We start from the raw sequence: 18393 nt of genomic DNA, 5'->3' as shown, positions 1-18393 counted from the left end.
TTGAGTGTGTCAGGTGGCCACATAATTGACTATACTGGACTGTAGACTGTTACAAAACGAAATAGCATAAAAATAACTAATACAATTGTGTTTCAAAGTTATGCAACAAGTTTATGTGAAATTTAAACAGACATTTTGTTAAAATATATAGCTGCCCTATTCTGTGTGTGTGTCTGTGTGTAAATATATGTGCGTGTATGAAAAAATATAAAGATAAGCTTTCAGTGTAAACTATAAATAAATAAAATGCTTGTTCTATATTTTTATATTTTGTTTGCACAAGAAAAACTCTGGAATTGCTTACCATTATATATATGATAATACTATACTAATAATATACTTGGTGCTTATGTTTAACTGTTTTTCCCACATATGCTTGGTTTACTGCATATACACATTTTTCTATGTGATAATATACATATTTTTTTTTTTATCTGTTTCATAATATAAAGGTAGAAGTGTCAATGTGAAATCAGTTGGCCTAATTGGAAGACAAGGACCCCAATCAAAACAACCTTTTCTGGTAGCATTCTTTAAAGCAAGTGAAGTACTTCTTCGTTCAGTTAGAGCAGCAAACACAAAGCGAAAAAAACAAGATCGCAACAAGTCAGTTAGTCAACAGGATTCTTCCAGAGTTCCTAGTATTGGAGGTAAGACTTGACATAATAATATAATAATAATAATACTAATATACTAATTTACTAATATAATAATATAATAATAATTTATAATTATGAGTTATGAAGTTAGCACATTTTAATTGTGTTAAATGAACATTAACAAAGTTTTCAATATATATTCATTATTAATTGTGCCCGTTTTTACTGTAAAGCACCTCTGAATATTGTTTTAGTGTCTTTCACCTCAAGAGAGGCTGAAGTGTGTTCATCTTATGTGGTGAAATTTACCTGAGCCTGATACTCTTTTGTAATTGATTTTATCAGATCTACATTTGCCCCTAACTGGCCACTGCCAAGGAGCAAATGAACATAAATTCCACCACACTTTTCAAGAGATATAACAGTGAATTGCTCTTGATATGTGAAACTTTGTAAATTGTGCTAAATGAAACTGACAGTGTTAAATGATTTTGAAATATGTATATTAATATTGTGATTCATTGCTGACATGCACTATGTTCAATGTGCCTTTAAAATAAAGCATTGGAAAATTGTATATTTAAGAAATATGGATGCTCAGCTGTCTACATTCTGTAAAACAATATAAAAATTAACGTCTGGTGCACTTGTATCATAGCTATTCTGCATAAATCATTGGTACACATTGGGTTGCCAGTTGAGATCCATAAAATATTGGATGACCTATAGGTTACTTAGTCCACACCCTTAATCCCATAATGTATATTTTTCACAAGTGAGTAGTCATGTTATCCCCTTGGTTGCAAGTAACACATGTATGATTCGACCCCTAATACTGCCAGGAGCACACACACAACAACAATTTAACATCCCATTGGCTGCATGTAACACATATAATAGAAAATGCACAGTTACTTCTCTTTTTTTTTGCCATATTGGTAATACATAGAGGCATAAGAAGTGCTTTATATTTAGCTGACACTTAGGATTTAGCTGACACTTAGGGGTCGATTTATCAAAGGCTTCGCAAGCCTTTCGACCCCCCTATGACTGCAGGTTCTCACAAGAGAACCTGCAGTCCGTATTTAACAAGCTTTCCTAGCCTTTTGCTACCTCTAAAGTGGCGAATTTCAATTTCCCTGGTCTTGTCTGACTGGGGAGATTGACAACTTCTGCCCGTGCGTGATTGGCTGTGCGTGGGCAGGGGGCGGGATTGTACGTGAGCACAAAATAGTGCTTGTGTGCCATGCTGAATTCCGCCAGCAGACAGGGGATGTATATGGGCCCCTGTCTGCTGCAGCTGGATAAATTGACCCCTTAGCGTACTTTTAAAAATACTGGACATTTATGTATTTTTTGTACAGATTTTACTGGACAGCAATCTAAAATACTCGACTGTCCAGTTAAATACTAGACCCGGCAACCCTAATGCTTCTTTAATTCTTTTATGGTTGTAACCCTTTGGAAAAAAAATCCTTTGCTTCTTCTTTAAATTGTTCAGTTTAGATCACTAGTTTTCAAACCTGTCCTCAGGCTTCACTAACAGGCCACATTTTGAGGTTATCTGAACTGGAGCACAGGTGAAACAATCAGCTGATTACTAAACATGGTTACTTTACCTGCTCTCATCCAAGGTTATCCAGAAAACCTGGACCGTTTGAAAACCAACGGTTTAGAGCTATTTCTACATAAATACTGAATATGACTATAAAATATATTTTAAATCCATGCAGAATAATTCATGTAAGTAACTGTAGGTTTCTTTTTTGTTTTTATTAAATTAAATCCAATCTCAGTTCCATTCTATTCCATTTAAATTTAAAGTTGTAGTGACATATTTTACAATGTTTTGTAGTTATTTCTCCTCTCCCTCCCAAATGAGGATAATGTGCCCGAGGAAAAAGCCCATGCCCCTGTGTTCTTAGTGAATGGGTTCTCCATCCAAATTTACTTATTTTCCCACATTCCCATTTATATATATGTCAGTCTTAGTTTGGGAGAACCTGTTATATTTAATCTGTATTGTGTTGTTGTTTTAAAATGATAAAAACAAAACAAAAGTGTGATCTGCACAGCATCTATCTGTAAATCAATAATATAGGGCTAGATTACAAGTGGTGTGATAACTTTTGCACGCTAGCGATATCAGTTTTTTTTTCAGCTTTTTGCGCGTAACAAAAAGGGCACTCATATTACAAGTTGAAAATAAACAAGAATGCAAGAGCACAATCGTGATTTATGCTCATTGTGTTAGTGAGACTAAAAACCTTTCATAAAGCATAGTGAGTTAAAAAAGTTGCACAAAACAAAACATAAATACATTATAAATGACAGTTACACTCATATAAACACTATATGATGAAAATTATTCATAGAAATTGTCATGAGATGCAGGACACAGCATAGAAGGTACAACACTATTTTATTGCAGAGCATAGAAGTATACAGCTTGCACAACACATTTAACTTGGTAACTGTAACATAGACAATAACGGCCCTAAACCACGCCCCCATCTGGTGACATCACTTCCCACTCTCATCACATCTTCCCCCTTTTCAAAGGACAAAGCATACATTTTTTTTTTCTTTGAATACATCAAATAACAAGGTATACAAGAAGCATACAGAAATAGTTTTGTTTAGTATACAACAAATAACAAGTTAAAGAGAATATATATATACAACATGAAATACAATCCTGACTTGAACATCGGGGTAGACTACCCTAGTCCACAGTGACCATGGGATTATTCTGCCCATACTTCCGATCACTGCTCTAACTAGTGCTAATCCCGATATTGGGCTGGAAGTTTCACCACTCTTGTATGATTAAGGGTTCTGTACCCGAAACGTCACTGTTTTAACTCCAGTATGTGGAAATAAAGACTTTTATATGCTTTAAGGTGCTGCCTCTTTGTGGACTTGTGGTTTTTCCATAAGGTGAGGGTGGGTGTTTCTTGTGATTTCCACCTTTTTGGTACTAAGATCTAAGCACTGTTAATCATGATGTACATCAGCGATGTTTTAGCTTCGTCTTTGAGGTTTGGTAGTTTGTGAAAAAGTAAGATGCATGGAATCATGGGGAGTTGAGTGGAGAGTGTTTTGTTCATGTATGTTATTATGTCTTCCCAGTACGTTCCTAGCTTGGTACAGGACCACCAGATATGTATAAGGTCAGCTTTCTCATTGCAATTTCGCCAGAACTTACCACTAGTGTGTTTATACATTTTTTATAATCTCTGAGGGGTTATGTACCATCTGGATAAGAATTTGTAGTTCATCTTCTGAATCCTAGCTGAAACTGAGGCTTTTTTGTGGTGAGTAAAGATTTTTAACCATTCTTTGGTAGTTATGTCAAGTCCTATGTCCAAGTTCCATTTGTGACTGAAGGAGGGGATGGAGTCTGGGCCTGTGTCTGACAGGAGCCCATAGATAGAGGAGATTGTATGTAGTGGGGGTGTTGTTTTGAACATAGGGTTTCAAATGGAGTTAGAGGTTGGGTGATGTTTCTTTTTTGTTTGTGTGTGGTAAGGTAGTGTGAGAATTGCATATGTATGAACCATGATGAAGGGATCCATTCTTCCTTTTCTAGCATTCTTTGTCTCAAGATAATTTTTCCCTCTTCGAGAACATTTTTCCATGAGTGTGTGGGATACTGGGGAGAGAATTCCAAAATATACTTAAGGAATGGGAGGAACAGAATTTCAGTGTTGTTTATTAGTGGGGTCAGAGGGGAGGGTCTTGAGGAAATGTGAGTGCTTGTTGCTATTAATTTGTTCCATTGGAAAAAGAATTATGTGATAAGGGGGTAGTTCTGTATAGTTTCAGGTCTGTGGGAGGGGTGAAGCCATCCTAGCTATCCTACATTGGATATGTGGAGTAGTTCTCTATCCAGCTGTACCCATTGTTTGTTAACTGAATTATGACTCCAGTCTATTATTCTCTGTATTATTGTTGTAAGTCTGTATCTTGCTATTTCAGGGACACCTAATCCTCCTCTGTCTCTGGTTAGCTACAGGGTTTTTTTGGGGACTCTCTGCCTCTTTTTGCCCTATATGAATTGTTCTATGTTTCTTTGTAGTTGGGTGATGAAATCTCTCGGTAATGGGATTGGCAGGGTTTGTAGGAGATATAAGATACGGGTAATATGCTCATCTTAATCACGTGGATTCTACCAATCCATGAGAGTGGTTTATTTTTCCAGCAGGATAAATCACCAACAATGTTATTTTGCAAAAGTTTAAAGTTAGCTGAAAACAAATTGTGTGTGTCTTTGGTCAGTAATATCCCTAAGTATTTCAGTTGTGTGGGTTGAAGGTGTAGGGGGCATGTTTTTCTAAGATCTTCAATAATTTGGGTCGGGGTGTTTATATTTAGTATTTCAGATTTATTCAGATATAGGTGTAAATTTGAAAGGTTTCCAGATTTCGTAATTGTATCTAACAGTGGGTGTAGTGATTTTTCTATATCAGTAATTGTAAGCAGAATATCATCGGCGTATATTGCCACCTTATATTCTGAGGTCGAGATTAGGGAGAGAGGTTTTCCGGTATTATGTGCATGTGCCGTAAGTTGTAATACTTTTAGGGTATTGTCCCTAGCCTCCCTACCTGGAATAAAGCACACCTGATGTGGAACTACTATTTGTGCAAGAAGGGGGTTCAGTCTATCGGCCAGTATCTTTGCAAATGTCTGTGTTCAAAAGGGAAATAGGACGAAAGTTCTGTGGTGTGTTTGGGGTTTTGCCAGGCTTCGGCAGAACAGTAATATAAGCCTCTAACATTGTTTCGGGGAACTCTTTCACCTTGTCAAGAGAGTCAAACAACTTTTGTAGTTTGGGAGCTAGGATATGTGTAATTATTTTGTAGTATTTTTCACCGTATCCATCAGGGCCTGGGCTCTTCCCTGTTGGTAGGTTATGAATTGCCGTTGCTATTTCTTTGATGCTAATAGGGGAATCTTATTTTTGGGATTGTTCTTCTGTCAGCTTGGGGATGTCTAGTCTGTCAAGATATTGTGCTATACGTTCTTTCTTTGTACTTATTGTGTGTTTGAGTTTCCTGTCAGGTTGTAGAGAGAGGAATAATATGTTTTGATTACTTCTGCAATAGAGATGCTATCATTGTTGATGTGTCCTGAGCTGCTTTTGACATTGTGTATATGCATTTTAAGTTGTTTACAGTGGATTGCTCTGGCTAGGAGCTTACCTGATTTATTCCCTTGTTAATATTGTTGTTGTATAATAGACGTCTGTTTCTGTTGGTCATGTTGTAAAAATTTGTTTAATTCTGTTCTGGTTTTTAATAGGTTCGTCAAAAAGGTTGTGTTTTTGGGGTTCTGTTTATGTGTATGTTCTAACTTCTGTATTTCACTCAATAGGGCTTCATACCTACGTCTACGTTGCTGTGTTAAAATAGCTTTGTACAGAAATGAAGTGACCAGGCGCCAACTGACGGAGGCTAGGTGTAAACGTGGAGATCTAAAAACAGTTCAAATTTAATAACATAAAAACAAATAATAAAATATAAACAAATGTTAAAAACAATGTGGATAATGAATCAAGCAATATGCACAATTCTTAGTTCATGGATCCATAAAGGTACAAAACTAAAACTTGTTACAGTGATAGTATACAAGGTACAGTATGTGATTTAATAGATCACTATCTCAGGCTACAGGAGCTATTATGTGGATAAAATGGTGCAATGTTGTGCAAAAAAATGTCCAAATTCAGTGATGTAGTGTCCCAAACAAATCAAGTTGATATCTAAACACAGATAGATATCTAGAAACAGACAAGTTCAAATCAAATTAATCCAAATATGATCAATGTGAAAAAAAGTGAAAAAAGGTAGGTCACATGTGTAAAACGTTATGTATACAGGGGGTATCAGTCCATAAAGTGTTCCAAAAATATTAGTGAACAAAAATAATCCAAGTGATGTGTTGGAACCTTTGGTCCTGGTTCTCCTAGTAGAAAGGGGTGGAATCACAGGATAGGGAAAAAAACCATGGTGAAAGAAAAATACAAAAAGAAAATGGGTCGAAAAAATATGTGGAAAAAACCTGTGAAAAGAAAAATACAAACAATCCTATCCTGTGATTCCACCCCTTTCTACTAGGAGAACCAGGACCAAAGGTTCCAACACATCACTTGGATTATTTTTGTTCAATAATATTTTTTGAACACTTTATGGACTGATACCCCCTGTATACGCGTTTCGGCCCCTCTAGGCCTTTATCAAGACTCTTGATAAAGGCCTAGAGGGGCCGAAACACATAGACTGGTAAGCACATTTCCATTTGGAGTTATTATTTGTGAACCTGCTACACATTGTTTGTATTTTTCTTTTCACAGGTTTTTCCACATATTTTTTCGACCCATTTTCTTTTTGTATTTTTCTTTCACCATGGTTTTTTTCCCCTATCCTGTGATTCCACCCCTTTCTACTAGGAGAACCAGGACCAAAGGTTCCAACACATCACTTGGATTATTTTTGTTCACTAATATTTTTGGAACACTTTATGGACTGATACCCCCTGTATACGCGTTTCAGCCCCTCTAGGCCATTATCAAGACTCTTGATAAAAGCCTAGAGGGGCCAAAACGCGTAGACTGGTAAGCACATTTCCATTTGGAGTTATTATTTGTGAACCTGCTACACATTGTTTGTATTTTTCTTTTCACAGGTTTTTTCCACATATTTTTTCGACCCATTTTCTTTTTGTATTTTTCTTTCACCATGATTTTTTTCCCCTATCCTGTGATTCCACCCCTTTCTACTAGGAGAACCAGGACCAAAGGTTCCAACACATCACTTGGATTATTTTTGTTCACTAATATTTTTGGAACACTTTATGGACTGATACCCCCTGTATACATAACGTTTTACACATGTGACCTACCTTTTTTCACTTTTTTTCACATTGATCATATTTGGATTAATTTGATTTGAACTTGTCTGTTTCTAGATATCTATCTGTGTTTAGATATCAACTTGATTTGTTTGGGACACTACATCACTGAATTTGGACATTTTTTTGCACAACATTGCACCATTTTATCCACATAATAGCTCCTGTAGCCGGAGATAGTGATCTATTAAATCACATACTGTACCTTGTATACTATCACTGTAACAAGTTTTAGTTTTGTACCTTTATGGATCCATGAACTAGGAATTGTGCATATTGCTTGATTCATTATCCACATTGTTTTTAACATTTGTTTATATTTTATTATTTGTTTTTATGTTATTAAATTTGAACTGTTTTTAGATCTCCACGTTTACACCTAGTCTCCGTCAGTTGGCGCCTGGTCACTTCATTTCTGTATAACCACTCTCTAATAGGCGAAAGCTAGGTTTCGCCTCTTCCGGGCATATAGGTGTTAGTCGGCGCTTAAGTAGGACATACATATTTTTAGAATTAAAATAGCTTTGTGTTTTCGAAATTCTCTTCTTATGACACACTTGTGTGCTTCCCAAATGTTAGTATATATTGTTTCTGTTTCGTCATTTAGCTGAAAATATTCTGACATTGACTTCTCTATTTCTGCACTGACAATTGGGTTATCTATTAGGCTGTCATCTAGTTTCCATTGGAATGGAGATATGGGTTTTTCAGGCCAGTTGACCAGGCATGAGACTGGTGCATGGTTTGACCAGGTAATAGGGTTTATATGTATCTTTTGGATGAGTGCTAAGCACAATGCGTCTTTTAATATGTAATCGATGCGGGTGTATGTGTTATGAGGGTGAGAGTAGAATGTGAAGTCTGTGGGGTGTAGTATGCCCCAGGCATCAAACAAAGCCAATGAGTGAAGTTGATTATAAATGCTCTTAATGTCTTTCTTAGGAATGGAGGAAAAGCCCCCGTTGGTGTCCACTCTTGGGTTAAGGGGAACATTAAAATCTCCCCCCACGCATAGCATGCCTTTCCTGTGGTCTATTATTTTGCCTGACAACTGACGCATGCATTTTGTTGGGGAAGTACTTGTTTAATATGGTTATAGGTCTGCCATATAACAATCCAGTCAGTATCAGAAGTCTGTCTTCAGTGTCTTGCTTTATGTGTAGTTTCTGAATGTCCTGTCTAAGGAGTATACCTACTCTGTTTTATTTTGTAGGGCCTGAAGAGAAATAAGCTGTTGGGTATCTGTTGTGTAGCCATTGGGGTTCTCTACCGTTTTTAAAGTGTGTCTCTTGTAGTAGTATGATAGCACTTTTTTGTTTATATAGGTCTGTCAGTACGATATTTCTTTTTTTGTGGGGTGTTGAAGCCCTTTACATTCACGGTAGTGAAAGGGATAGGTTGGGTGCTGTCATTTTGAGGCATGATGACTGTCAACAGGCAAATACCAGTGAAGAGAATAAGGGGTATCAGAGGAGAGCAGTTTATGGGCATATTGATTTTAGGTGGGTGTGTGGGGGAGTGGAAGGGGGTAGGATAAGAGATAGGTCAACAGGCAAATACCAGTGAAGAGAATAAGGGGTATCAGAGGAGAGCAGTTTATGGGCATATTGATTTTAGGTGGGTGTGTGGGGGAGTGGAAGGGGGTAGGATAAGAGATAGGGGGAGTTTAGGGTGTCCTAGTGCTACTTACACTTGTTTCGGTCAATGGAGAGGTAAAAGGGGTGGTAGAACAGAGAGTAACTGTAAGATGTCAGAAAACTTCACGGTCTGGTAAAGATTTCCGCAATGCAAACAAAGTTTGAAAATTAACAATACAGAAGTATTAACAGTAACAGGTGTTCGTGGGGAATGAGACCCGATGTTGCCTTTTTTAAAATATTTCTAAAACATAGATTCAATGTATAATGGTCCGTCTTGATATAATTAGACGTTAACAGTAATAGGGCTATAGTAACAGTAGGGGAGCGAGAGGTTATGCAGACGATGTTAGTTGGGTGGTCCTAAGGTGTAGTGCAATACATAGATTAGCCATTTTTATTGTTCAATAATATGACACACTGAAATTGGTATGAAAAGGTGGCCATATTACCAATTGCTATTTGGCAATGTTAAATTTAAGATTTATATTTTGTGCATACTTTTGGTGGTATATATTGATTGCAGGCTTAGCACAGAATTATAGAATAGCTGTGTGTGTGCACAGTCATTATACCTCAAGGTAGCGAAATTATGGATTGAAACGCCTTTGGTCAGCTAAGTTGCCTATTATAGAAGGCTCTATAGATTTATTAAACCAAAGTCAATGCTAAATTTAAGTATACTCTTTATGCAATCAAATCAACATCAGCTTAACTATATAAGGGGGCCTATATGTATCCCTATATCTTAAAAATTGTTCTTTTTCTTCATTGTGTTGTCTGCACAATCCCATTGCGTAACAGATGATCTTACTGGTACCAATAAATCAGTCTGGCCATAACAGCAATTGCAACTGGGCGCTTATGAATTGGGAACTTATTCTATAGCACGTATGGGTAGCATAATTCCATTGTAAACACAAAACCTTAATAATAACAGTTAGGTGACCCCATAAAGGGAGTCCTTAAAACTAATTAAATCAGAAACAACAGTATTAATAATTGAACTTAACAAGCAGGTAAAATATACGTAACATTACACATTTTTACTCATCTGTCTTCCACCAGTTCTTGTCCAGAAGGTGTTGAGGACCAAGATTTAGTGTTTGGTTGTGCCACAACCATTGCTGTAGAGGCCTATTGAGAAATTCAAAAGAGTCTCTTAGCTTGATCCTGGGATGTTTGGGCTTGAAATGTGATGTTTGGGGCCGTCTTTTCTTCATGGCCAATACCCAATATCTTGTATAAGTTTGGTAGGTCATGTTCAGTTTAGAGGACTGCCATATTTCCGTTTTTGCTGGCAATGATGCTTAAAGGGAAACCCCATCGATATGGGATTTTGTGGCTTCTAAGGATCTCTGTTATATGTTTAAGTTCTCTGCGTTTTTGCAGTGTGGCTGGGAAAATGTCAGAAAAGACTTGTATTGTGAATCCTACATGTGTGACAGGGGCTTTAGCTCTTACACCTTTGGCAATCTCTTCTTTGTCCACAAAGCACATAAAACGGATTATAACGTCTCTTGGGGGTGCCTTGTTGGAAGATCTGGGCCATAGTGATCTGTGAGCCCTCTTAAGTGGTATATCTGGAGAGGATGGTGTGCCCTTTATTATTCTGAAAAGGGCCTGTAGATAGTCATTCAGGGACGCTGGTGAAATGGTTTCAGGAATGCCTCTCAGACAGAGGTTGTTACTCATGTTATGATTGTCAAGGTCTTAGATTTTGTCAAGCAAGATTATTGCTTGATTTTGTTGTGAAATATTTTGAGTGTTATCTTGTACCTTAGTTTGTATTGAAGTTTGGGTGTTGATATAATATATCATCAACTCTATTATTGAGTTGAGCAAAGTCCTTTTTCAGTTTGCTGAAAAGGCCTCTGACTTCAGATAAGACTTTTTTTTATATCTTTCTTAGAGGAGAGTGATTTTAAATCTCTGGTAATGCTTGCGGTGTTAGCCTGTTCTGGGACTTTGTTACCAGGGGCCTGGTCTGTATTGGTATTTTGGGCCTTCCTATAATGGCTCATGGTTACTGTCTGGACCTGTCTTTATGATTTTTATGTGTGCTTACAGTGCATACCCAAAGCCAATAATTACTACAATGTGAGGTATATGATGAGCGTAAAAGGCTCAGTTTGAGGTAAAGTAAAAGCCAGTGAATTACAGAGAGCTGGGCTTATGAACAACATAGTCAGTGTATAGGGTTATTAGTACAGTTTGTATATTGATATTGATCTGCCTGCTGGGTATATAACACCCAGTGCCCTGGAGTATAATGCTTACTTATAAGGCTAGCAGAGTTTTGCTCTGTTGGCTGTAGCTATACCTATGGCGTGGGGTGAATACCCTTTCTTTGCAGGGCCTAACACTTATATTCTCTGTGTGTGATATGTAAACGGCCTTACCACATAGTCCAGTATTTTCTTATAAAAGTATCAATTATAATATTATTTTGAAGCATAGAACAGGGCAAAGCTAAGCAAAAGTAGAGATGAAATGCATTCTGTAATTCATATCGTATCTGTTTTTTGTGTTGAATGAATGATAAATTGAAGTATTCATGCCATCAATACAGGGGCATATCATGGCCTAGGCCAACAAGGCCGGTGCCTATTTCGGCAGTTGGAGGGGGGCAGCTCTTTCTGCAGACTCTTTGGGGAGAGGCAGAGTAGGGGACTTGAATTAAGCAACCGTAAGGGGAAAACCATGGGCCAGGGTTGTTGGTAAGCACAGCAGCACTCACATCAAGTGTGTGTCCCTTTATTAGAGCCCTACATGTTCTGAGTCCACCTATCTCTGCTCCCTCCCTCAAGGTAGGATCTGCTGCTTCAGTTCCTATGCAGCTGCAGTTCCTACCCGGGGAGGCAACAGTGGAGTACAGTAGCTAGTCCGCAACTAGCGCTATATGCAAGTGCCACCCTTAAGTTGAAGAAAAAGACGATCCAAAGAACAAAAATATAAAAAATCAATTCTTTATTAGAAAATTAAAACATATGGGCATCAAAAATAGGTATGAAGAAGGAAAGAGCAGGTCTTACGCGTTTCGGCAGTATTTAGCCGTAATCATAGACCATACATGCTCACAGGTGATACAGGTTTATATATCCTACACAGATTACCCATTGATTAAAAAATCACACACACCTCCTAAACACCATTTTAAAGGGATCATCACACAAAAGGTATATACATATAATAGGCGTTTTAGCACCTATGATCAATGGCTTTATATATAACAGTGAAAAATAATATAAAAAATAATAATGATAAATGAAGAAAAATAGCTAATCCTACATGAATATGTACATATGTATATACATCAAACAAAAAACTCATACTGTATATATATATATAGATCAAAATGAGGAAGAAAATCCAATAATGAAAATAGTACAGAATAATACAAAATAATCATATTAATGGAGAATGAATATATATATAAATTAAAATCAATATATTTCAATTTCAATTTATAATAAACTCATTGTATAAGTAATTACTGTTGATTAATAAACATAAATAAATACATAAGCAGTTAGATGTACAAATAATTCATTCAAAGTATTTAACTAATATATCTTAAAAATTCAAGTTAAATGTAATACATATATATCAATTCTCCCAGAAATTAATAAGATCATTTTCTGAATTGAAACCATTCGGTTTTAGAGTGCACAGTTTATGTATCCAATAAACCTCCTGGCGTGCCAAGGTGGACCATTTATCACCACCTCTAGGGTTATTCTTGATGATTTCTATGGCATTCCATATGAAACTGCACACATTTACATGATGAATATCAATAAAATGACTCGCAAGATCAGAGCAGTGGTTTTCATTCCTAATGTATCCCAGATGTTCACGGATGCGAGTACGAATATCACGGGTAGTCATACCCACGTACTGAATTTTATGTTCCGTGCAACCAATGAGATACACTATGAATGAAGAAGAACAATTGATACATCCCCTAGTATCAAACATCTGGTTAGTGACATAGGAACTAAAAGAGCTACCTATCTTAACATGTTCACAGGCTTTACAATTCTTTCCACATCTATATGTTCCATTATGTCTTAGCCAGTAGCTCTGACTAACGGGTTTACGTAACTGGCTAGGTGAGATCAAGTTACCCAATGTAAGACTCTTTCTATATGTAAATGTCAGGGACTCTGTACCTTTAAGCAGTAACATTCCTTTCTGTCTTCCTATTGGTTGCTCCCCTGTTAAATACCTGCAACTTCCTGGCAATCGCTGCTTAGTAATTCTTGTTGTTTCTACATTCACCTGAAGACCTGAGCTAACACACCTACTACCTGAGAAGGGATAAATCCAATTCTTCATTTTCTTATAAAAATTCAAGGAATTAAACTCACTCTGTCAGAGGCAAACAGGTTCAACTGTTACAATCCCAGCTCTCCGCTAACCACAGAACAGACTCTACGGATCTACAATCAAGTAACAATTATATTACCATTTTTCCCACTGTTGTCTCTGCCTTGTAATCTCCGCGATCAGTTTAACTGTTTGTTAATTCAGCTCCACCGCAACTGCCGCACTCAGGAGCTGCCCCCTCCCCCTACACAGACTTCCGCCTGCACACGCTGCTTGAGAACGCCGCGGTAAGAATTTAGTTCAACCAAGAACAGGGTGAATCCAACCGCAAACTTACAAAGGAATTGTCAGGTAAAACAAGTACTTATTTCTATTGAATTTCTGACACTGATGAACTGTATTTAACCGGACAATAACTTCACCTTGAAAAAATAAAGAATCATAAGAAAACAATTGCTGGTATCAAAATCATCATATAATAAGAAATGTCTCAATATTATACCAACTGTTAATCTGGGAATTATTAACAATCTGTACAAACTAGTTATTTGATACAGACGTTACAAAACTGTTACTTGCTTGCTAGCAATACTAATTAAATCACTGGAACTAAAGAAACCCTTTCCACATAGGGAATTTCTGAAACCTCAGTGACACAAAAACAAAACAGGTTTACCTCAATTGCTACTTAAATAAACTGCACATTCCAACTATAACATAAGCATTAACTCCTAAAGAAGTAATCTGCAGTTGAGCTCCTTAAAGGGATACTAACCACCTTACATAATTACTAAGCCAATCAGCATGGAGCCAGCAGAGCTACCTCAAATAGTGTTCAACCTCACACAGAAGGTTGATCAGCTAGCACAAGCTGTGCATGACTTACAAATTGAAAATCAATCCCTCAGGAACATCATCAGGGATTCCATTTCAACCAGACCCTCACATCATGACCCAATTCCAGAACCACAGATTGCACTCCCAGAGCCTTTCTCAGGGAATCGTAAACTTTATAGACAGTTTAAGAACTCCTGTCAATTGCTGTTCAATCTAAAGCCTAGAACATACCCCACTGAGAGGATTAAAGTTTTAAGTACAATTTCATTTCTCAGGGGTGAACCTCGCTCTTGGGCAGACAACCTCTGTGAAACAGAGGATCCTTTACTGGGAAGCTTAGAGGATTTTTTTTCTTCCTTAGATGAATTATACCAAGACACCGATGTGCAACTCACAGCTGAAGCCTCCATGAGGAATCTAAAACAAGGTAAGAGACCAGTGGAGGACTATATAACTGATTTTAAATTGTATGCTACAGATTCACAATGGAATCAAGTGGCTCTCAGGAACCAATTCAGGCTTGGATTGGCTGATAATTTAAAGGATGAGCTAGCACGGATCGAACTACCTAAATCTTTTGAAGCTCTCATGAGGACGGCCACCTTAATGGATCGTAGGTTACGTAGGAGACGCGCTGAGCGCTTTGCAATAGAAGCTCGTCCAAGACCTTCATCTTTTCTACCACCTAGGGAGAATCCCTCCACTACTAAACAGTTGGGTCAACCTATGGAAATTGGAATAATAAGAGGCCCTTTAACTCCTGAGGAACGACTCCGAAGAAGAGTTAAGTCCTTATGTATGTACTGTGCCAACCCTACACATACAGTACAAGATTGCCCTACTCTACAAAAGAACAAACAAAGTAAGTTTCAAAATGTCTATACATCAGTAACTAAGGCTAACAAACCTGCTTACTGCATTTTGTCTCTCTCCCTACAGTGGGACCAAAGCCAGCTGACACTTGATGGAATTATCGACTCTGGAGCCTACGGAAGCATCATTGATTTACATACTGTAAAATCAAATAAAATTCCAATTATTCAAAAACTAAATCCCATCTGTGTCCGTGTCATTGATGGTTCTACAATCATTACTGGTCCAATAACTCACCAGACCATACCCATAAAAGTTTCCGTTGCTGGTCATTGTGAATTACTTTCTTTTGATGTGTTACCTTCTCCTCATTTTCCTGTTGTTTTAGGTATTAAATGGTTGCAGCTTCACAACCCACAAATAACATGGTCTCCTTATCATGTGTCATTTAGTTCACAATATTGTACCCATCATTGCAACCAAGATCAAATTCTGTTAAATACCAATCCTATTACTCCGGGTTTGCCTGTTGAATATTCTGATTACTGTGACGTTTTCAGTAAAACTGAGTCAGAGACTTTACCACCACATCGTCCGTACGATTGCCCTATAGACCTTCAACCCGGAGCATCCATACCCTATGGACACCTATACCCCCTAAGTCAACCCGAATTGGACCATTTAAAGACTTACTTGGAAGAAAACCTTAAGAAGGGATTTATCAGGGCTTCAACTTCACCAGCTGGAGCGGGCATTTTCTTTGTTCGTAATAAAGATTCAAGTCTCAGGCCTATCATCGATTACCGGCAGCTGAACAAAGTGACGATTAAAAATCGTTATCCACTCCCTCTAATACCTGAGTTAATTGAGCGTCTCTCTGAAGCTACTATATACTCTAAACTTGATCTAAGAGGAGCCTACAATCTTATAAGAATCAAAGAAGGTCATGAATGGCTCACAGCGTTCAGAACCAGGTATGGATTATACGAGTATTTGGTCATGCCTTTTGGCCTATGCAATGCTCCCGCCACCTTTCAGCATTACATCAATGACGTCTTCCGTGACCTTCTGGACATATGTGTGGTCATTTATTTAGACGACATTTTAATTTATTCAAAGTCTTATACAGATCATATTTCACATGTGAGAAGTGTTCTCTCCAGGTTACGACAGCACAAGCTTTTCGCAAAACTAGAAAAATGTATGTTCCACACTGACAGAGTATCATTCCTCGGCTATAATATTTCACCATTTGGCATTGAAATGCAGAAGGAAAAGGTTGAAGCCGTGATGAATTGGCCTACACCAAAAAACAAAAAAGATCTCCAGAGATTTCTTGGATTTTCCAACTATTACAGGAAATTCATAAAAAATTTCTCAAAACTTGCAAAGCCATTATCCAGACTCACTAGTTCATCTGTTGTATTTCACTGGACTTCAGACGCAAACTCAGCTTTTCAAACCTTAAAAAACTGTTTCATCTCCGCACCCATCTTAAGGTTTCCAGATCCATCCTCTTATTACGTTCTTGAAGTAGACTCATCTGACTACGCTATTGGTGCGATATTATCACAACAGACTTCTTTGGACAGTCCTATTCACCCAATATCTTATTATTCTAAGGTCATGTCTACAGCAGAGAGGAACTACCCGATTGGGGACAAAGAGCTGTTAGCGATAAAACTCTCCCTGGAACATTGGAGACACCTTCTAGAGGGCACAAAACACCCCATCAAGATTTATACAGATCACAAAAATCTCCAATACTTGCAAAACAACAAGACTCTTTCTGCGAGACAAGTTAGATGGAGTTTGTATTTCTCTAGATTCTCCTTCAACATCATTTACAGACCAGCTAATAAGAACGGGAAAGCTGATGCTCTGTCACCTGTAAAGCCAGAAATTGAGCATATCAACTCTGACATAATTCCTAAAGAAAGATTTATAGGATTAACTTCATCCCTTTTGTCACAACTCAAAGAATGTACAAAAAAGGAGAGCAAAGATGTAACACTTGACCTTTCCACCCTTACAAATAGATCTGGGGTTCTCTATCATGAAGAAAAAATATACGTACCTGAAGGCATGAGACCAACTATATTGAAAATATTCCATGATTCACCACTCTCTGGTCATCCAGGCTTTTGAAGGACATCAGAACTTATCAAGAGAACTTTTTGGTGGCATAAAATGGATGATACTATACGCCAGTACGTTAAAACCTGTTTAATTTCCACAACCTCCAAATCTGAAAAGAAACCTCCATACGGGTTACTCATGTCTCTTCCAGCTCCTACAAAACCATGGCAACATTTGTCGATGGATTTCATCGTGGACTTACCAATATCAAAAAATCAAACAACTATATTTGTTGTTGTGGACATTTTCACCAAGATGGCTCATTTTCTGCCATACCATAAACTTCCAACTTCTTCTGAGACAGCTCAACTTTTTTTGCATCATATAGTTAAACTTCATGGAATACCACCAACTCTCACAACAGACAGAGGTTCCCAGTTTACCTCTCGATTTTGGACCAACCTCTGTAAGCTGACACATATGGATCATAGGTTTTCTACCTCCTTCCATCCACAAACAAATGGACAGGCAGAGCGAATAAACCAGTGGTTGGAACAATACCTGAGATGTTTCTGTGCTTATCATCAGAACGACTGGATGGACTACCTCTCCATGGCAGAGTTCGCTTATAATAATTCAGTTAACTCATCTACTAAACTTACTCCTTTTTATGCAAACTACGGATACCATCCAACCTTTGCATTATCCTCACAAGAAATCTTTGATTCACCTTTAGTGGATGATTTGCATAATTCACTTGTCGATAACTTTAACTATATACATAAAAATATTAAAGATGCTCAAGACATCCAAAAGAAGTATTATGATCTTCGTAGACGGGAACCCCCTGCATATTCGATTGGAGACAAGGTTTGGTTGTCCACAAAGAATCTTAGGTTACAGATCCCCAGTAAGAAAATGGCGAGTCTTTTTATTGGACCTTATCCGATAAAACGGATAGTAAATCAAAATGCAGTTACTTTGGATCTCCCAGATAATCTAAAGATCCATCCCACTATACATGTCTCTTTATTAAAACCTTACAGACAATTACGTGATACCAGCACTCTACTTCCTCCACCTCCAACGGTTCTGGATCCTAATGAGTATGAGGTCCACTCTATATTGGACTCCCGTATACGTTCTGGCCAGTTACAATATTTGATACACTGGAAAAACTT

The 18393-nt window shown here is 37.6% G+C and overlaps 1 protein-coding gene across 1 annotated transcript in view; it reads left to right on the top strand.

Annotated features, from left to right (window-relative positions):
• The window catches only part of BMP5 (bone morphogenetic protein 5), a 397705-nt gene that overhangs the window by 343003 nt on the left and 36309 nt on the right, over positions 1 to 18393 (top strand). The window contains exon 4 of the mRNA XM_053710397.1: positions 453 to 650. Within this exon, the coding sequence (XP_053566372.1) occupies positions 453 to 650 (198 nt within the window). The remainder of the gene's footprint in view (positions 1 to 452; positions 651 to 18393) is intronic.

Source organism: Bombina bombina, chromosome 4 (genome assembly GCF_027579735.1).
Source record: "Bombina bombina isolate aBomBom1 chromosome 4, aBomBom1.pri, whole genome shotgun sequence".
In the NCBI taxonomy this organism is placed as follows: domain Eukaryota; kingdom Metazoa; phylum Chordata; class Amphibia; order Anura; family Bombinatoridae; genus Bombina; species Bombina bombina.
This window is presented reverse-complemented; position numbering and strand designations above follow the sequence as displayed.